Here is a 22457-nt window from a genome sequence, read left to right as displayed (position 1 = left end):
GATCATGTGTTAGCATGAATAGCATGATGGCTGTGATCAACTGCACAGCCTTGATGTTACTCAAAATGTTCCTATTACTTAAAAACACAGGTTTTTATGTGAAACATCCTCCACTTGTTTTACTTGTAGTTAAAATGTTACAGCAGTTTTGTGGTGCTGGTCTTGTTTTGTAATGGTATTTGAATAAAGGCTGCAGAGCAGGAGCCTGTAAGCATCTTAACATTCAACACAACGTGTCATCATCCATAACGTGCATGAGTGAGTGAGCAGGGACATGTTGACCATCACTCTCAGTGGCCACAGTGAGTCACTCATGTGGACAGGTGACAGGCCGCACCTGCAGCAGCTCCTGTAATCAAACTGAAGGTTTAATGATGCAATTTAAATGTGTTTTGTCTCATGTTGTTTTAACATAATCTTTAAGATGTTAAGCTTTTCTAGGGTGCTATTTATTATAACACCAAATTATAGGGTATTATTATTATTATTATTATTATTACTATTCTTGTAATAATAGTAGAATCAGTGTAGTATTACAAAAAGTTAACTCGTTAAACCCCAAAGATTTTGGATGTCTACGTAACCCAATAAGCTGCACAATTTATATAGAAGCTTTAAAGTACTACATAATACAAATTCATTACTAAATAATACATTTTAAATGGACCATAAAATGGAAACCTACATTTTTCTCTAAGTTTTGGAGTTTGATATTGTATTTAAACATTGGTGAAGGAAGAAAAAATAAAATACAAGAAAAATACAGTATATGTGCCCTTTAAGATTAATAACTGAATAATTATTAATAACAGCCATGGCTCAAAGGCTTATAGTATTAATAGTATTAGAATCATTTATTTATTTCATTTTTATTATGCAAAGAACATTCACAAAGAAAAACACATTGCAATCAATTGTTGTTATTGTCCAGGCCTGAATCAAACAAGAATCAAACTCAATCTTGAATAAATCAAGTAGGTCAGTTGTCTCAGAGTGCAATCCATTTCTAAAGACCAACAACATGAAATGAGATTACACAGTAGAAAAAACTAACCAGTGTCATGCTAGCATTCATTGATTGGGTTTATTTTGAAGTTTTAACACATCCATTAACTTTCACAGTATACATTGCTACAGTGGCTAAACAGTGATTGAATATAGTGGTTATACCATGGGCCTCATTTGTCAGATACAATCAAGCGTGGGAATATGCTGCAGTAAATAAATGCTTTATCTAAAAATGAATTGATCAAAGTTAGATAAACCATCAGAGCATCTTTAGCTGATACATTTCCCCTGAGTGTTAATGGCAGGTTTGAACGCAGACACTGAAATAGTTCTACATTTTTGATCATGCTAATACATCTCTGTGAGTGTTTCCATTCTTCATGACCTTAAATTCATTACTAACTGTGAAATATTAGGATGTCAAACACGTTTTGCATAATTCAGTAGTTGAGATGTAAGCAAAGTCATTCAGAGCGGCTCAATCTGAAAGTTTCTTCATCGTAGAGAAACTTCCTTTATTCACAGAATACATGTTGTATTGATTTGATGATCTTTTGAAAACTCAGACGACTTTGAATAGAAAATAAAACAGCTATTTTTGTGTTTTAGACATCATTACCCCTGGTTTCTATCACATCATCAAATCAACAAAACATGTATTCTGACCAGGGACACCCAAACTTTTGCATCTGCCTTTATGTTTTAGATCAAAATCTTCTCAAAACAATGTCTCAGGCATCAGGCAGTGCATTTGCTGCTTTTTCAGAACAGAGCATTACATGTCAAACCACTCTGAATGACTTGGTTATATCTTATACTTTTAATTATGCACATGTTTTGATTCCTCTTTAGCTGAATTCTGGGTTCGATTAAGATTTGCTAGAGACTGATCTTGTGTGCATAATGAAATAAAGAAAACTGGAACATTTCTAATGTAAAGAAGAGTGAATAAGAGTGAGGTCTGAGCAATCCGCAGCAGAAACCTGTAGCTCATTACGAATCCTCTAAAATAAATGCTGCATAGACATTAGTTTGTTAGTGAAGCCAGTACAAATAACATCATGAGTAAACAATACTTCCATGTTAGTGATTCAACATCTTCAGCTTGAAAGGTTACAGTAAATAAAGAGGATTGTCAACATTACAGTATCGCACACAGCAGACATTAGAAGTGAGTAGTTACCAAAATCTAAAATACATCATGTTCCTATGTTCACAAATAGTTTAATATTCCCACAGAATTTAAAGCACTTTTTGGCTCAGGTTGGCGCAGTTCTGTTCATGTGAATGCATGTAATGATTTTCCTGTTTAGCTGGTGATGTATCACATCTGTCTGTATACATTCTCACAACATATGTGCTATTAAAGGGCCCATATCATGCAAGCCAAATCACTTTTTCGGAAATGGAAGTTTGATGTATAATATGTAAAAATAGCTGTTTCAAAATGCACTGTCCATACAGTGCAAATGTGGAAATCAAGCTCATTCATGCTTAAGTTATTAGGTGTGTTTCAACTTGGATTGCCTTTTCAACAAGTCACAACACAGGGCAGCCAATCACAACAAAGGTAATTTACATACAATTTCCATGCAAAAGTTTGGTGCCCCTGGTCAAACGACAATATATTGAATGAAAATAAGTCCTTTACAGACAACACACTTCTGCACTTTTTAATCCACAATTTCTGTTTAATTGCTGAATTTAATATCTTAAAACATAAGATGTAGCCTGTGCAAAAGTTATGGCACCTTTTATGCTTTATTTCTTTTCAGTATGTTAGCAAATTAATAGAATCTGTGGTCTAAAAATTGCAGAAAGATGCCATATTTAAATTTGTTCCCTATAGCGGATGTGTTAACTTATTTTCTCTTAGAATGTCAACAAAAAGTATAATCTAACAAGGGGTGGTCATCTACAATGGATTACGAATGTTTTTGATACTTAAAAAACAAACATGAAAAAAACATTATAACATATGAAAATATAGGCTATGGGCCCTTTAATATGTATACAGTGGAGGACAGATTTTCTAAATTTTACATCAAGTAGCAAAGTGTCCGAATTACACAAAGCTGTGCATGTTAATAATGCTGTAAGTTAATAACCACATCACTTTTAGACCGTACAACCAAAATCCAAACATCTGGGCAAAAGCACGTCTGATTAAACCAGTTTTTCACCTCATGTACTTGCATATACTTCGAACAGAGCACATGGTCCTATAGAATGAGATGAATTTGACACTGGCCTATAATTGAAATGACTTTTAGAAAGGGTTCTATATGTCTAAGTAGATTATGTGTTAGATTATTATGTATTTACATGTTTATCCATGCATGTTTGCGAATGCTATTCTTTAACAGTCGGGAATTAGTTTGGTTTAGCACACACAGGAAAATATATATACATAGCTGCATACCCTGATAAACGTTTGTATCTTTAAAACATGAAATAGGAAACAGTGCATCGTGGGTAATCTGAGCTCTGGTTGGTGCAGTGTAGTGATTAACACCTCTGCCTTCTACACTGTAGACTAGGGTTCAATCCCCCACCTGGGTAAGCACCCTACACTATACCAATAAGAGTCGTTGGGCAAGACTCCTAACACCACCTTCGCCTACTTGCGTAAAATTATCAAATTGTAAGTCGCTCTGGATAAGAGTGTCAGCCAAATGCCATAAATGTAAAATGTAAATCTCTGGATACTTTACATCAAAACAGGACTGTTATATCACTGAAATGGGAATTCCATGAGTTTCCTCCTCTGAAATTTTCATAATTTAATGTATAAGATGTAAACAAAGTCATCGAGAGTGATTTGATATGAAAGGTTCTGCTCTAGACTTCCCAAGTCAGAATTGTTCAGAGTCACATCTGTTGTCTCAAGAGTTGAAGGCCTCTAAAAACTCGTAGAAAGTTATTAAACAAAAGTATGTAAACATAAAAACTTTTCCTGATGTGTGAGACACTGTCTCATAATGTTTGACAGAGGGCTTTGGCCTAAAGTATATTTCTTAAATTGAGGTTGAGAGATACGTGTAGGGAGCTGTGGTGCTGGTTTTGAAATGTAAATAAATGAACTCCATGGCGACTCCATGGTTCCTGTCACCACCGCTGTGAAGACATCTGAATGTGCACGTTTCTCTGCAGTGGACCACTTTACATCAGACCACTCTGAATGACTCTGTTTGCATCTCAACCACTGACTTCATATTAGACCATCTGGAAAGTTTTAGAAGCCTCATATATTTGCATTGCTAGGACTCCTTCATATTCAACCATTATTATTCAGATTTACTGAATACAGGACAATAGGTTGATTTGAGACACAACCCGTGCCCAGTTAACCATGTGCCTTTATACTCCATTATGAACATTTTTACCTTTCTCATTGGTCTGAATATACATTTCATTTTAAAACACCTTAAAATCTGGAAACTTAATTTACTTCTTAGTCCCACATGGTATATTACATATATAATAATATATAACATAATATATATAATATATATATAACATGTAACTAGCTATAATACTCAATCGCTTAACCGTTGAAACCGTTAGCCGTTAAAACCACCTTAAACGTTTAGGAAACAGTTGCTATTTAGGGGTTGGTTTGAGACACGGGCCCTGTATGTGAGACCGATCCTATAAGATTTGAAATACTCCTGTTATACTCAGCCATCACGAATCTCCCTCATTTGTTTGAATATATTCAGAATAAAACCGTGTGAAATCGCATTTCAGCCGTTTTGTTTTTCTCCCTGCTTTAGTCTGACTCCGTGCCGCTGCTGGAGAGCCTCTCCATGGCAACGGCGGCGCGTCTTCCAGTCCACCTGTACAGGTGCCGGTGGACGGACTCGAAGGCTGAAACAGTGCAGCGCGCCAGCAGAGACGCCCACCGGACCACCTCCACAAAGCAGCGGACAGAGCGAGACACGCACCCCCCGAACAGCGCGGCGTAGTGGGCCAGCAGAACGAAGCTGTGGGCCAGCAGGATGAAGCTCCGAGCCAGCTGCTTCCCATAGTTCACAATGAGGTTCATTTGTCCTCCCATTCCGGCGTCAGATCAGAGCGTAAGCGCAGCGCACAGACAAACACCCGAGCCTGTTAGGCATGTGTGCCTAGCGGTTAGCTGCTTTCCACGTTCCTGTAGATCGGACGGTCCCTGGACTGTCGTTAGAGTGACTCTTCGTTTTCACGAGCGAGGCTGTAGTTTGTAGACGCTCCCTCCGCGGAGACTTGGTAAGGTCCAATCGCAGCGTTGTGACCTCGGTTTCCGGGATGTTTGGTGATGTGGCTCTTGCTGACAAATCCTGAAGACGAAATTGGTCAGAAAGTGTAAAAGCAGCAGCTCTTGCTCGAGGAGGACTCACACAGGTCGGTGTTTGCTCACTCGCTGTGTCCAGCAGATTGGTCTGACATGGCCACCGTGTGCACTGCTGTTCATTATTATCACCCTTGAGCTTCTGTGTTTACCAATCAACGCTACGTGCGCGCAGAGGCTGATCTGCTTTCGCTTATCATCGCGATTAATCGCTACTTTACTCCCGTACTGAAGTCATACCTTTGCCGTGTCGATCTTTGGCTTAATTTCGTTTTTGTTATGAGACAGAGGCGAAGCTCAATAATCTTTGCTGTTGTGGAGAAGAAAGCGGCGCATGCGCAGTCAGTTCGGCAAAGTTCGGTTCTTTCCGGTTCGTTTCGGTTCTGGCGTTGTTTTTAATTGGGACGACATTGGAAGTAGACGGGGCGGGCGGAGTACACGCTTAGCAAAAAAGGGTTCTGTATAGTACCAAAAAAGTGTTCTTTGGCATGTAACAATAATGGAACTCTTCGATGCTATGTAGAACCTCTTTCAAAAAGGTTCTATATAGAACCATATACAGCACTTTCAGTATGTGGTTCAAAGGACACACAATGACCAAGTTTCTCTTTAGAACTGCAGTGGAACTTCTTAGTACAGCCAGTATCTATCAGTAGAGGAACCTAAGTCTAGTCATCTCCTTTTGGACTAATTTTGTCTAACAAAAAGACTAGAACTTTAAAGTAAGCAGCACTAATGCAGTTCCATAGCTGAACTAACACAACACAGAAGCAGTGAAATTAAACAGAAAAAATGGTTTAATGTGAAAGGATTAATTGCATACTCTAAAAAAGATGGTTATTTAGGGGCTCCTTAGTAAAGACAGTGGTTCTGTATAGACCCATGAATGCTCAAAGTGTCTTTTGCATGAAATAATTCTTCAGACTGATGAAGAATGTGTTCTGTTTTTGAAAATGGTTCTTTATAGCACCAAAAAATGTTCTTCTATTGTTACAATTGTAAGCTTGACATTGCAACAGTAGCACAACCCTTTGGGTGCTATACAGAATCATCAAAAAAGTTTCAAAAGGAAACATAGGGGACACATTCTTCATCTCCACATTCTCCATTAGAACTATTTTGCCATGCTAAGAACCATTTAAGTATGCAAATGGTTCTTTGAGTATTCTTACTTCTATATAGAACTATATATAGAACTTCTATATAGTCTTCACTTAAGAACCTTTGAAGTACCACCATTTTTTAACAATGGTGTAAAGAGGCTTGCCGCCTCAGTCTCTTTACAGTGGTGGTAATGAGAAACAGGGGACATGATGTCTTCAGTGAAAATATATGGGTTTAGTGACGGTTGGACTTGGTGGTTTAAGTTGCTTCTTCAGTGATGGAAACACCTAAATGCAAGTGGAGCAACACAATTTCTGCAGTCTAATAATGTGAGGTGGTGATATTTTAATGCATAATTTGCATATGAATTGTGTGATACATTGAAACGGTTGTTGTCAAAACTAAGTAAACTGAAAGACATTATTATGTTGCTGTAATATATTTTTTTATGTGTAAATCATGCACACATTTGAATCAAGTATATTCAATGCATCTCTTATTGCAGTGTGGAAAGCTGCCCAGTAGTGTTTAGACCAGGGGTGTCAAACTCCACCACTGAAAGGGCCTTATTAAAAAAAAATCTCAACAAATCTGTGGGCCAGAGAACATCTATGCTTTGTTTCATTTTTAAAATATATAATATTGTTTTCCTACAAACCGAACTGACCCTTGTTTATTCAAAATACACACAAACCTTCACAGTAAAATACAGGCACTTGTGATGGAGCTTAAAATATTATATGAATACCTGAAATATATAAAGTTTAAATGGCCCCCGGAGCTGCTTGAAGTAGAAGCCGGGTAGAAGGAGAAGAGGTAGACCTCAGAGAAGGTTTATGGATGTAGTGAAGGTGGACATGGAGATGGTTGGTGTGAAAGTAGAGGAGGCAGTGGATAGGGCAAGATGGAGGCAGATGATCCGCTGTGGCGACCCCTAAAGGGAGCAGCCGAAAGAAGAAGATTTGCTTGAAGTAGATATCTGCCATGTTTTCTTTGTTGCGAGTTCATTAATGCTTGGGCTCAAATTGCTGAGCCAACATCCCTCAGGCCGGAGCTTCAGCCAGATGAGGATCAGGACATCCAGGCTACAAAGGAGCTTCTTCCCACAAGCCATCACTCTCCTGAACAGTTAAAATATCACACAAAACAATTCCAGCTTCAAACTGCACTTCTAGATACACAATTGTGTATATAGTATCACTCCATCCTCTGGAACTGCTGCTCAAACCAGTGTTTATTCTAGCATCTTTTCACCTGTCATATTACCCCACCTGTCTGACTGATTGATCTTTCTTTGCCACCATACACCCTTTAACTGCTGCTGCACTCAGCACTTTAACTTTAGACTCATACATTGCACAACGTATGGCATGCATAGCATACCTGGCCAATAAAGCTTGATTCTGATTCTGATTCTGATTAAGTGCTTATATTGGCTGAACTGCAGTTAGTTGTTTGCTGATGCAACTGGTGTGGAACTGTGTAGAATTGTGTAGAAGTGAGATGTAACTGTTGTCCCATAGACTGTTATTGGGGTTGGAGGGTCACAGCACACATTACGTTTAAGTGCATGCTGGGGACTGTAGTACAGCGCATTATGAAGCAAGATAGTATTCTTAGAATTTTTAGATAGAACATTTTACCGGTGGTGTAGGACTGTGGCCTGCAGGCCTTGTGTTTAACACACAGTATATAGACAGTAGGTATGCAGTTCAGTATTACACATAGCCCTATGCGTTTACCTGTAGCACTTACCCATTCTCTTGCTAATTATGCTTAGTATGCTTCAAACTTTGAATAAAACACATTTTCCTGCTTTAAACAGGATTTCCAGCCATTTTCAAAGTCTGCATAACTCAGTGCTTGAGAACAGAGTCGTTCAGAGTGGTTTAATGTAAAATTCTGAATTGTAGAGAAACTTTCTGACTCATATTTCTTTACAGTGGTGGTAATTAGAACCAAATCTATATATAGCCATTTCATATACCATCCAGAACCTACACCTGTCTTCAAAGTTTTTATAATTATTGTTGAAAATAGTGGTAAATAGTGGTAAATCTGAAAAATATAGATTTTCTCTGGGGTCTGTTTTGCCTTACAACATACTGGTTGTATTTCTCCACCATGAATGGGTTTAAAAATGCTTGTTAGGCCAAAAATGTGACCTTAAAACTATTATAAAGCAATGTCCCAGGCATCTGGCAAAGAATGCATAACTGCTTAATGTAATAGCTCTCTGTGAAGGAGCTTTTCGATTTATTAAAAATGTCACATGTCTGATTCTTGTCAGCACCACTGTGAACAATTTTTACTTGGTAAGTTTCTCTAGAATTAAGCATTTCCTACCAAACCACTCTGAACAACTTGTTCAACATCTGAAGAATGTAATTATGCTGAAATTTTAAATAATTGGTGGAATTTTCTTTTAACACCATGTATATAGAGCAGGGCACATTATTATTTTGCGGTCTTATTTGTAATCATTGTTGTTGTAAACACAAATTATTAACTGAAGAGAGTAATGCAAGCTACTGAACTGCTGTTTGAAGCTGTTTATTTTGCTCGCAGGTCAGTCATGTTCAGCCGGCTGACCCAAGGAGTGACCTCCGTCCTGCAGGAGTTATCGGGGGAGGAGCGCCCCGATGGTGACCCCCAGGTGAGCTGTTAGAGCTGTTCAAACGTTTAAGGACATTGTGCTTTTCTGAGTAACATTTGTTTTATCACTACTTTTCAATGTAGGAAAACTGTAAAGATTTAATTATCATACAGCAGCTCTGAGCTAATTCTTTGGGTGTATTTACCTTTAACACTCAGCCAGAAAACAGTCAAAAAAAAATTACGCAGCTTGTCTTGCTCTTGGATTCACAGTGAATGTAGTGGGATATGAGGAGAGACTCGTGTCTACTTTATGTATGAAAACTGGCAAATGACATTATGAGACCCAACAAATTAAGAAGACACCTAGAGACATTACATCCCAGTCATACCATGAAGCCATTTGAGTTCTTTAAGAGAAAACTTGTTGAATACCGTCAGTAAATTCACTTTGTATATAATCTGCATCAGATTTTGTTGGGGCGAGGGACATTTGACAGAAAAAGTCTGAGAACCACTAAAGATAATGCCTCTTTGTCAGTCTCACTATTGTTGATCAAGTCTGCTTCTGATGCCAAAGGCCACGATATTCTGTCATATGACACAGAGAAAAGTTTCGTCAAAGTGTCAGAGCTTAGCTCTCTAACTAAATCATTGCGTTTGTATTGTGAGCAGGATGGTTTGGTTCCTGAACCACTGTCCGGAGAAGATTCCTTTTCTGAGGGTCCAGGGCCCTCAGAGGAAGTCCTAGAAAGACTGGCCCAGACAGAGCAGCTGGTGGTCCAACTGAAAGAGCTGATCAGGGAGAAGGACAGCCAGCTAGCTGTTGCTGAGAAACAGCTCAAGGTAAATTGTCAAGCAATACTTACATACTTGACTATTTGTCTGATAACTAAATCATTTTGCGTTGCATTGTTCATGTAGTGACTGAAAAAGGGTTTAAGATTGAGTTACGTGTAGGATTTTTGGCTAAAGCACTATTAGGACAGGATTATTTTTACATGGAGAGGTGTGGAATGTAACTTTACTCCAGGATAACTAACGTTTATGACCAATTGTCATAATAGTAGTACAATACACATCAGCTTGATTTGGGTCAAGGTTCTTTGCCTCAATTTTTAAGAAAAAACATGAAAACTCCTTGTCCACAGGATATGATGGCAATATGCCTGTGATTGATATAATGTGGGGTTATATCTGTGCTTCTTTTTCATGTAGCGTTAGAGGGTCATCCTGCTGCCCCTGATGCAGCAGACTGTGGTTTTATTCTTGGCCTAGGCAAGAACTCCATACTACTCCAGTAACAGACCTTAATCAAGACTCAACTCAACCTAACATTTGTCTACATCTGTAACATGATTAAAATTTCAAATTGCTTTGGAAAGATTGTCTGCCATATGCATACATGTAGCTATTAATATAACCTATAGGTATTTCTATAGGTTTTATAGCTATAATTTCTCTAGTTATTTCATAGCACAGGATGACGACAACCTGTGTTTCTAGAGTTTGTTTTATAACACAGGATTAATTAACCTGGGTTCATTTTTATGTTTTTTTTTTGTTTTATAGTAAGTAAAGGCAGCAGAATCTTTACAGATGTGGAAGTGTGCAGTTTATAAAAAATACTGATGTAGTAAATTTGAATAGGACTAAAAATCACTGAGATACACTGGCAATAATTCCATTACTTCACCTTCCCATGTAAAACTAATCCCATCCCAATAGTACTTTAAGCCCTATTCAAGCTGGATTAGTTCACCAGAGGAGGTCTGGTCATCTGGTAGCCTGGTCATCTGGTGATTTGAAAAAGAAAAAAAGGATCTGTGTAATTTGACTAAATTAGACCAACTATCCTGGATTGAAATGTCATTGTGCAGATGTTCACAACAGACACCACGCCTCTGAACAGTTGCAGGTTGTGTGGCTAAGTGGCAAATGTGTCACCAGAGAAAAACACAACACTGGACGAGGGAAGCAACTTTACATCCGATTTCAGTGTAGGGTGTTGTCGGTTTTTGTGAACTTGAGGATTAAGGAATTAGGTCAAATCATGCTCAATTTAAGCAGTTTGCCTTCTCCTTAAATTGAGAAAAAGAGGAAGGTGCCATTTTCTGTTACCTGGTTCTATAACCGGGTTTTCTATGATGATTCGAACAGGACAGCTACTACTGAAGTTCAGCAAGTTATTGAAGACAGTTCAGTCTGGAATTATTACACAGCAGACTTGTAAAAACCATGTACAGATTAAAATCACAAATGTCATTGGTAATCAGTCAGATTACAGCACCTAAATCTAATCCAGCTTGTTGGCCAGAGGCACAGTCTAAAAATCACAGTCTAAACTCGTCTGATTTTTGGTTTTGCTTTTGTGACTTTCAGTTACAGATAATTTTGTTTGTGTTTGTCTGTGTGTGGGTGTGGGTGTGGGTGTGTTTTATTGTAGGATGAAAAGGAGCAGGGAGAAGCCAAGTTTACCAAACTGAAGCTGCAAGCAAAAGCCAAGATGGCTGCTCTAAATAAACAAATATCTGAGCTGAAAGTACAGGAAGGACAAAATACCAGCCAGGTAACTTAAACTGCTCATAGAGTAACAACTGTTGTTTTTTTTTTTTTTTTTAAATTATACGTACAAACAAAATACTGTAGTATTTGTATTGTTGGTACCATGTCTATTACATATTTAAAAATGGTTGCTTTACTAATGCTGATGTAATGTGGCAGAGCAAAATATTGTTGTTTATATTGTTTTAACAGGTGAATGTGCTTGTAAGCGTATTTGTTGTTATGAATGCTAGGATGTTTGAAAGAACAGGGATTTAGTTCTGAGGATGTGTATTTCTGATCACACAACCTTCACTGACTCTCAGAAGTGATACCCATATGCATCTGCGATCTGTCCACATTTCAGTCTCATTTCCATGTGTCTTAATTTAATAAATCAGTGGAACATAATGATTGATGAGTTCAGGCCTTTGATCTGTCCAAGAAGCAACACAAATTACTTAGCTAATGAAGATGTTATTGTTATTTAAATGAACTGAAATGAGTCTGACCCTTTCTGGCCTTCTCAATTGATGCAATATGTCATGACAGGCAAGTCTGAGTTCTCTAAGTGCCTGTGTGTGTTCAGACTTCAGACAGCTCCTTCGCAGAGCCTTCAGAAGTTGAGGAGGAGCTCCAGCAGCTGAAGCAGAAGCTGAGTCAGGAGGAGTCTTCAACTCGCAGCCTACAAGAACAGCTCATGGTTGCTGAGAAGCGTCTGAAAGAAAAAGAAGAAGAACATGCTGAACAGGTATGAAGACATGGAAGTCTGGAAAAGTAGTTTAAATAATAAATCTCTGATCTATCCCATCTAATGTTCTGTTATCTCATCATAACATTCAGCATGCACCAAACCAGTGTTTGTTTTCAAATCTAAAAAAAATAGTGTATAACCTGTTAGAAATAAAGGGATTGTGCAGGTCCTGTGCATGTTTTTAATTCAAAAAGGTACAAACAAAGGTACAACGGTGGTTTTAGGATCCAATTGTGAAGCCTAAATAAATTTTTCCCTGGTGAAACGTAGGTATTTGTACTTTTTCATAACCTTTTTAAAAAAGGACCAAAAATAGCAAAAACATTGAGATAAGACAGGATGTGTGGAGTTAATACACCTTGGAAAATATAATTTCAATGGATTATAGTACAGTTCAGTTCCCTGGCTAAAGGTACTGAGATGTTCCCTTGAGGGTACCACCCCAGTGACAATTTCGTTCCTTTATTTATCAGAGTGTTTAAGTATTATTATAATCGATTGTATAATTCCAAAATCAGTGCAGTTGAATCACTGCCTTTTGATCAATGCATCACAATACATTTATGCATTTTATACCCTAAAAAAAGGAGTTCCATAAATAGTCATTAAATATCAATAAATAACAATGGCGTGTTACATATTATTTCAAGTTATATTGCAGTTTATCACATTATATGGCGGTGTATTGTTGTATTATGGCATTGTGTCTATGTTAGCTTGAAACTAACATATTAACATTACAGCATTATCTTGCACACCACAGACCACATCTTTTGTCTAAAACTGTACATTTGAAATGCTGATTTCTGTAATAAACTGAAAATTTAAACATTAACATAGCAACATAAGGCACTTTCAGCAGCACCTTAATTTTGCTATATCAAAAATGTATTCATAATTAATTTAATACTTATTGTATTAAATCACATTCTGAATTTTGTGTGTCATTACACACCTAATGGTGGAGAATATGCTTTCTGGTTATTATGCCATCTAATGTAACTGCGTTGTATTGAACATCAAAGTTTACAAACAACCAGCACCAATTAACATCCCACTCCAACACATCATATGCCACCCTATATATATATATATATTATGAGTGTGTGTGTATGCATGTATGTATATGTATGTTAAAAACATTACTATAAGAGAATATGGTACAATTCTGCTCGCTAACTAAAAGTACTGAAGATGTACCTTTTAGGATTCCACCTGAGTGATGTGAGGGCTACCACCTCACTGTTGGTTTAGTACTTTTGTTTTCCGAGAGTTTCATTGTCTTGAAAAACGTTTAAAATGTGCTGTGCTGTGATGTTGTACTATAAATACATGTAAAGTTTGCCAAGGCCCTTAACTCTGAAGTGGATGTGGGAGTAAAGTGATAGCAGTTTGGTAAAAGTTGCGATTGTAGTATACTGCTATCTTTTATCTAGCAAGAAAGAATGGAACAGCAGATGTCACATGAACTTTAGTGTCCAGGACTGTTTTGTCTGAGGTCAGTTTGTTTAGCCTGATGCCTCGTCATCTAAGCCTGCTTTGATTCATGTCGTTTTACGAGAACTGAATTTTTCCAGAGACGCAAAGATGTTTTGTTTGAATTCTGAAACCTGTTACTGTGGTATGTGGATGTACACACAAGCAACTTTTTATACGGGCTTAATATCGGTAAGCTGCATTACACAGTGGCCCACTCCTCCCGTGTGTTTAACCAGTGCAGCTCAATAGCTGCATTTTTAAAACAGTCTTATCTATACTAGATGCAATAAAGGTGATATTAATGTAGGATTTCACGTCACCCAACATATTTTTAATTGTAGCTATGTTCCTGTGTAAGGCTGCATGTGCTGTAATTAGTATGAAACAAATCAGTAAATGAAAACTTTTTGTACCGACACTGGGGGCTGTTACTGCGGTAGCTTAGTTAATTATCATTGGTCTCACTAAAACCACCCTCAATCAGTTCCATTGTTGTCAAACTCAAGTTTTGAAGAGGTGAAATACTACACAGTTTTGTGTGTTATCCTTGCTCCGACATGCTTGATATAAATTCATGATTGTCTAAGTCAAAAGGGTTAGAGTAGGCAATGCTAAATGCATTCAAAACCACATCCTACTACACAGTAATTTCTAGTAGTGAATGCGCTTCTTTTGGTCATGTATTGTTTTGCTAATATGCAGTTTTCAGTGCAGCCTTTGACTGGGTTTTGATGTAGGATTTTGCCCTAATGTTTCTAACTCAGGTGCGAGTTCTGCAGGCTGTGGTAAAGGACAAAGATGTGCGGTTTCAGGAGCAGATCCTAAAGCATGAAGAGGAGCTTCTCCATCTAACCAGCCAGGCCTCAAATGATGGAGAGCTACAGCAGGTAACTTCAGTTGTTAGTAAAATCACAATATACTCTTATGAAGCTGATAAGATGCACGGATATTGTTTTGGGAAGTTTCTTAAAAGAGTGAGTCCCATTTTGTTGTATTGGGTTCATGTCATGGAAAAACTTTTTAAATAATTCATATCCCAGTCCATGTATGGGGAATTAAGATGATGTCACAACCATGAACACATTTCACATATGACTATCCATTCAGCTTACAGCAGTTTAGACCAGCATACTGAAGTTTGTTATAAGGAGCTCATGCTGGTTTTTGTTTATTTTTATTTGTTTGTTTGTTTAGCTTTTTTTTTTTGTTCTTTTTTTTGAACAAGGCACAGAACAGGGGAGCCAAACACACCCCAAATCATTAGTATATAGCAGTCTTAAAGGTACAGGAGCCTGTTTAATTCTAATGGATAAAGAGAGGTTGGAAAATGGTCATGTAAAATTGATTTTGTGTTTTTGGTACATGAAACCACACAAACATTGGTGGACTACAAGGGGAAAAAATTTGAAAAGGAAGAATAATGTAGAATATCGGAATATTATAAGCCCTGTAGTGTCAGGAACAAAGACCAGCCTTTTGTGTGGCACATTTACTTTAGCTCCGGTCAGTCACGTGTATTTTTATTTTTTTCAAATCTGTATACAGAGCTGTAAATGTTGTCTGTTGTTCTGAAGGCCCTGTGTGCGTCGCAGCGGCGGATTGAGGAGCTGGAGGAATCCTTGCGTTCTCGCTCAGAAGTTCTAGAGATGTTGCAGCAGGAGCTAAACAGCGCAGATCAGCAGAAACAGGTACAACAATGCTTTCTAGAAAAAGGCTGTCCATCTCAAACAAAAACACACTTCCAGTTCTGGATGTATTGTCTTTTGCAGAGCGATGCCTATCAGCAGATATTTTCAATTTAGCTATCTTTTTTTTTTTCTTTCCAAATGCGTTTTTCTAAAGGGAACTTCTAGGTCCCAGCAGTGGATTTTTGGATACATGTTCACATTTTTATCATAACACACAACACACTGTAACAGAATTGCTACTTAGTTTAATTAGTCAGTGTAATTTGTGAAGCATGTTTTGGATAGAATATAAGAAACTCACTGTCACATCACGTAAAGTTGCCGAATGCATAGTGCATAAAAGTCAAGAGCGCTGGCATTAACATCAGCACAAAAACTGTGCACTGGGAGCTTTATGGTGTGGGTTTCCATGGCAGAGCAGCTGCATGCAAGCTATACATCATCACAATGTCACGTGTCGGATGAAGTGGTGTAAAGCACACCACCACTGGACTCTGGAGTTTGATGAATGCCAGGAGAGCGTTACCTGCCTGACTGCACTGTGTTTGTAAACATAAAGCTTGTTTAGACACAAATTAAAATATACATGTATGTAAACCTCAAAAATAAAAATAAATTAGGTTTTTTATCTTGCTACTGCAAAAATAAAACGTGTGTGTGTGTGTGTGTGTGTGTGTGTGTGTGTTCCTATACCCATGCAGAACAAGAAGCACAGAGATATGTGTCTAAAATTTGCACATGAGCATTCAGACATAGAACTGTTCAGGAACTGTGTCCTTTGGTCAGATTAAGCAAAAAATAGAATTCTTTTCCACAAATTCATATTTGGAGAATTTTTGAAAAAAGACTTGTACAAATGATCAGCACCAGCAGCTTCATGATAGGCTGCTACACTACAAACAGTACTGGTTTCCACAAACGCTACAAAACGGTTACATTTTCTCAGAGGAAACATTAATGAAATGATGTAAAGGGATATATTCATGGACAATTTAATGTCATTGACCAGGAAACTAAATCTGGGGAAAAGATTGCCTGGCCAGTCTCCTGACTTGAAATTTATAAATCCTTCCCGCACCCCTTGGTGTGCAGGTCCTTGAGCCGCAGTAAGGCTTGGCTTGACTATAGTGCTATTAGTATCTATAATAGGCATGCAAAATATGTTGCTTCTTAATTATTCCTGCGATATTGCCCAAAAATATCATAAAAGGCTGTAACATGCAAACTAACCAAGCAATTTATTTTGGTCAAAGTAATGAAAGTCAAGTTGTTATTTCCAGTGCATGTTAAAATATACAACACTGTATTTGAAGTACAATGACAATACTAGTATTTTGTTACTATTCTGTCCTGCTCTTGACTGACTGACCATTTTTCCTTTTGAGCAGATCCTGACCACACAATTCAGGCAGATGGAACAGGAACTAGCAGAATCTTGCAGACTGAGAGAGGAAGAAAAGCAGCAGTTGGCCAGTTCTGAAGAACAACTAGGGACCCTCAGAGCCAGCTTGGAAACGTCTGAGAAGAAAAGAGAACAGGCCATCACTGCAATAGAAGCAGAATTAGCCAGGAGGAGCTCTGAGCTGGATGAAGTAAAAGCGAGACTGAATACAGTAGAGCAGGAGAAGGAACAGCTTGTAGAGAAAAGGAAGGAGGCGGAGACGGGTACTGAGGCTGAGCTGACTGACTTAAGAGCAAGCCTGGAAGATTCAGAAAGGCAGAGAGAGGAGGTGACGAAGAAGCTGGAAGTTGAGGTTGAAAACCGAGTGGCTGAGCTGCACAGTCTGCAAGAGAAGCTCTATGTGGTGGAAAGAGAGAGAGAGGAAGCGTCAAAGGGGGAAAGAGAGGAATTGATACGCCTGCAGACTGAGCTTACCAGCCTGAGAGAAAAGCTGGATGCTGGCAGAGAAGAGCAGGAAGTTGGGCTTCAGGCTTTGGAGAAACTATGGAAAGGGCTTCACTCTCTGACAGGAAGTGATGGAGGAACAGAGGTAGAAATGTCCATCCCTGCTGACCCTTCACAGGTAGTTCCTGTGTTAGAAGCACGACTGGACAACCTGAGAGCAGAACAGCAGGAGAGAGAAGTGCACATGTCTCAAATCACTGTCACCCTGGAGACTCTGCAAGGTAAACAATAAGCAACGACTTCTTGCATATAGTACTTCAGTATGGGGTAGCCATCACATGACTCTTCATTTTTACTAGTCGAATTGCCATTCAAAAAAAGAAGTCGACTAATCATTACCTCATTAAAAAATGTCAAACTTGAGGGTCCAGACATCTGTGAAAAGTATTTTGTTAGTAGTTCTCTAGTTATGGCTGGTTCTAGAGGCACAGGCTATGGTTTGAAGTGGGACTGCATTGCAGAAGAGGTTTTTTGTTATATTTTCAGTAAGATTCAGCCTCAGGCACTGTGCCCACAGACGTATGCAGACTGTCTGATGTGAACTGCATGGTAAAATCACCTCAGCTTTCAAAAGCTCACTTCTCACTAAGAATTTAAACTTGTTCTGGACAGCGTCCTGTGCAATTGGAAACAAGCAAAGCAAACAAGCTAAATACTAGTAGCAAGCAGTTGCATCTACTCACCAGCAAGCATTTCCGAATGAGGCATAGTTGCTGAACCAAGAAACATCCATGATACCCCATTTTAAAAATGTTCTTGGACTGTGTTTGAAACCATAGATAGCAGGTAAACTAGATATTCTCACATGTTTACCAGCTGGTACTTCAAGTTTGTTTTTGTTGCTATACATTTTTGAGTGGATGGTTCGCTTATTACTGGCTCTGGCTTAATGAGCCTGTATTTCAAAATAGGTTTACCCAGCTCACCATGTTATTGGTTTCATTTTGTTTAGTCATTTCTCACTAATCAAGTAATGTGGGCTTGTTATTTTTCAGAAAAAATTACTTCTGTTCTCTCCTCCACTTTATTGCAGTTTTTCCACTGCTGCATTTTAGACACTGTTCTTAACTAGTCTCCTGTTACACACAGTGACAACTAGTGGATGTATTAGTTGACTTGTCTCATCAAATAAATATGTGAAATTATTGAAATGAAAAGGGGGGGGGCACTCATGCTAAACCAGGATGCAGCACATACAGCATGACATGACTACTCAGTTACTCTTTTTTTTTTTTTTTTAATTTACTCGTTTATTCAGACTTTTTTTTATTGCAATAAATTGCCTCAATGAAATGTACAAACATGCATTACCAGCTGTAAGTGCTAAACATTTGACAACATATAAACTTATAGACATTTAAACACTGAGCCTTAAGAAGAATTTACAAGTTCATTAGAATGTATGACTCTGAATGGTGCTGAGGAGATATAGCCCCCTGTGCTGTCTTGATTATGGGTCTGTTGACTTCACAATACAGTTTGAATATTGTATTTTGTGATTTTCCAGCAGTCAGTGGCTGCAGCTGTGTTTCCCAGTGTAGGCGGCTGATATAAAGGCTAGAGGAATATATTGAAAGTTGTGTGGTGCCGCAGTGCAATTAATGCCTCTGGTAAAAATCACTTCTCTTTCTTTCAACAAACACAGCCTTCTTATTTATTGATTTTTTTTTTTTTTTTAGTAAACAGTCATGTACCAGTGGCAATTTTAACAAAAATGATAGTGAATCCCTTTAAAGCATCTAGTCTCTCTAGTCTGTTAACATAGGGGGGCAATTGCCACAAAGACACCATTCATTTTGCCCCAATCGACTTTGAAATGTTAATTTATTTAAAGCAAACTATTATCAGTGTTTTCTTCTCAAGTAATGTTGCATTATGACTAAAACTAAAAAGGTTGAATAGCATCTGTTTAGCTAACTAACACTGGCTCAGTGGTTAACAGTGAAGGGTTGATTCCATTTGACATCGCTGTCTAGAGTAGAACAAAAATGACCTATATTCCAAAATAAAAAACATATTTTAGTAATTCAGAATCAGAATACTTTATTGATCCCAGAGGGAAATTGCATTTATTACAGTTGCAACCATTTATATCAAAGAATAAAACACTAAAGATTTAAAACAAAAAAGACAAATTTGCAGTATGTACACGAGAATTAAATACAGTAAAGTGGTGGTGACTGATTTGTATAAAGCAGTTAAAATTATGGGGTGGGATCCATTTTCCATAATGGCCTGCAGCTTAGACCGCGTCCTCCTCTCTGACATTGCCGTCAGCGAATCCAGCTCCACACCTACAACATCACTGGCCTTGTGGATCAGTTTGTTGAGTCTGTTGGCATCTGCCACCCTCAGCCTGCTTCCCCAGCATGCAACAGCATAGAGCATAGCACTCGCCACCACAGACTCAGATCCTGAGCATAGTCCTGCAGATGTAGAAGGACCTCAGGCACCTCAGAAAATAGAGACGACCTTGGCCCTTCCTGTAGAGGGCATCAGTGTTCTTAGCCCAGTCCAGTTTATTGTCAATATACATTCCCAGATGTAGTCCTCCACAGTGTCCACACTGTCCCCACTGATGGACACAGGGGTCACTGGTGCCTTGCCCCTCCTCAGGTCCACCAACTGTTCCTTTGTCTTTGTCACGTTGAGCTGCAGATGGGTCAGCTCGTGCCATGCAACAAAGTCCTTCACTGTCGCCCTGTACTCATCCTCATCACCCCTGCTGATACATCCAACTATTGCAGAGTCATCAGAAAACTTCTGAAGGGGGCAAGTCTCTGTGCAATAACTGAAATTCATTGTGTAGAGGGTGAAGAGGAAGGGAGGACCGTTCTTTGCGGGACTTGTTGCTGACCACTCTGTCCGACACAGTGCTGCAAGCGTACATACTGTGGTCTGCCAGTCAGTTAGTCAAGAAGGACACGAGGGGGGCATCTACTCGCATCACTGTCAGCTTATCATCCAGAAGAGCAGGCCAGATGGTGTTAAATGCACTGGAGAAGTCAAAAAACATGACCCTCACATTGCTGGCTGGCTAGACTCGGTTGCACAGGTAGATGATGGAGTCTTCAACCTTAGGCGGGGCTGATAGGCGAACTAGAGGGGGTCCATAAATGGCTGGACCATGAGCTGGAGCTGATCCAAGATGAGCATCTCCATGGGCTTTATGACATGGGACGTCAGTGCCACTGGCCTGTAGTCCTTGGCGTCACTGGGTCGGGGGGTGGGGGGTGGGGGGGGGGGGGGGGGGGGGTCGCGTCGCTTCAGTTGTCTTTTCACTTGGTCAGCAGTGAGACTCACTGTAGAGGTGATGGGTGGGGGAGGGGTGGAGGTGTGAGGAACACAGCATTTAAACCATATTAAGGTTAAAAGTCATAAAGTTTCCTTTTAAATGACCATTCAAACTCCTTTTTGGTCAATGCTTGGTTGGGAAAATCTACAGAGCTTGCTGATTTTCTTGAGCAGTTGCATCTTGATTATAAAACCTATTCACATTTTTCACCATAGATTGTAGTTTTGTTCCTGGGTGGACTCTAATAAAATAATTTATTAGAAATTATACACATAATCAGGCAGTTATGCTACTGTTATCGCTATTAGATAATGCCATGCTATATGTTCATCTGAATGTATTGTATTCAAAATATAATGGCCAGTTCTTCACTGTTTTAAGGACAACTAGATAAAAGCACTGCAGAAGGAGAGGAAGCAGTCGCCAGGATAAAGCAGCTTGAACAACAACTCATCAAGCTTCAAGTAAGTGGATAGCAGAGATGGCCAGTGCTTAAGTGGGAACATGGGAATTCATTTTATAGGAAGCCACTCATACTTTTGCTGCATCCTTAGCATATAGAGTAGTGTGAAAAAGTCCTAGGCATCAGAAGAAATTATATGCAAAGATGGAATTTAGCAAATCCATACAATAACCATAGTGCCACGAGACATCAGGACCCAACCATTCTTTTTCTATCTGTATTATTCTTAACAGCATATTAATATATATTTTTAAAATGAAGAATGTCTAATATTTTTGCACCATATTTTTGCTCTATTTATTGTTGTCTAGACATCATCAGTGTAAAATATTTCTTTAGTGCAGTGCCATATGTGCTTAATAAGCAGGGGCAGCCTGTCTGCGTGTCTGCCTGTTTGACCTAGTCAAGGGTAATGATGTAGCAGCGACTGTCTCAGGTCGAGCAGGTAGATTGCTCGTCCCCTAGCCTGTAAGGTCAGACAGTTGGTAATCCAGTTGGTTATGACTGCCAATTCTACTGACTTTCCTGTCTGTGCTTTCCTACAATACCAAATGGTAATCATGATACCATGTGTAGTAATGGTATATTAACATGTTTGTAGTTTATATTTAAAGGATTGTGTTCATATTGTTGACTGTACTATGTTTTGTAAGGTGGACTTGTATTTTCCAGGTTACTGATGAGTCATTGGGAGATCACGTGACTGACCTTTCTGTGAGGGATTTGGACAGGGCAGACAAAGGTGAGTGCACCCAGCAGTCCTGTGTTTGTCTTCTCGAGCCGTAAACTAACCAGACTTTGACCTCTGACCAAACATTTCCCTTTGTTGTAGTTGTCTGCTCTGACTAATAGTTTAATAGTGTTATTTCAGCTTTAGAGATCTATTTCCTTTTAGTTCAATTTGTACTGTATTCTTTTCTCCAATGCATTGGACTTGTTTTAATTCATTTTGCACAAATGTCTCGCGGGGCCAGGCATGGTCTTGTAACAAGAACATCCAGGGTCCACCATGTGCCATTTTCGTCTGAAAGGAGCTTAATATGAACAGGAAATGTTTAAGCCAATCAAATGTGTTGTGAAGGGGGCCGCAAAATAGAGAGTGATGATGTATGTAGATGTTTGTCACAAGTGCAGAGAGCACAAAACATACTTTAAAAATAAACATTAACGTTTGCAAGGGAAACACAGTTCTGTTGGCAAACAGTATTGATTTGCTAGCTAGCTTGGTTTGCTTGTATTATTATTGTATTTTAAATGTCAAAATAGCACAAACTGGAGGACCTTGGGTGCA

The 22457-nt window shown here is 38.8% G+C and overlaps 1 protein-coding gene across 1 annotated transcript in view; it reads left to right on the top strand.

Moving 5' to 3' along the window:
* The first annotated feature begins 5281 nt into the window (after nt 1-5281).
* Nucleotides 5282-22457, top strand: part of golgb1 (golgin B1) — a 33552-nt gene continuing 16376 nt past the window's right edge. Inside the window, exons 1-10 of the mRNA XM_017707571.2 lie at nt 5282-5391; nt 9011-9098; nt 9713-9883; nt 11484-11606; nt 12171-12332; nt 14579-14701; nt 15389-15502; nt 16891-17629; nt 21085-21167; nt 21839-21908. Of these exons, the coding sequence (XP_017563060.1) occupies nt 9018-9098; nt 9713-9883; nt 11484-11606; nt 12171-12332; nt 14579-14701; nt 15389-15502; nt 16891-17629; nt 21085-21167; nt 21839-21908 (1666 nt within the window). The 5' untranslated portion in view covers nt 5282-5391; nt 9011-9017. The remainder of the gene's footprint in view (nt 5392-9010; nt 9099-9712; nt 9884-11483; nt 11607-12170; nt 12333-14578; nt 14702-15388; nt 15503-16890; nt 17630-21084; nt 21168-21838; nt 21909-22457) is intronic.

Source organism: Pygocentrus nattereri, chromosome 1, assembly GCF_015220715.1.
Source record: "Pygocentrus nattereri isolate fPygNat1 chromosome 1, fPygNat1.pri, whole genome shotgun sequence".
Classification (NCBI taxonomy): Eukaryota; Metazoa; Chordata; class Actinopteri; order Characiformes; family Serrasalmidae; genus Pygocentrus; species Pygocentrus nattereri.
Note: the sequence above shows the minus strand (reverse complement) of the source record. Positions and strands in the feature narration are given on the sequence as shown.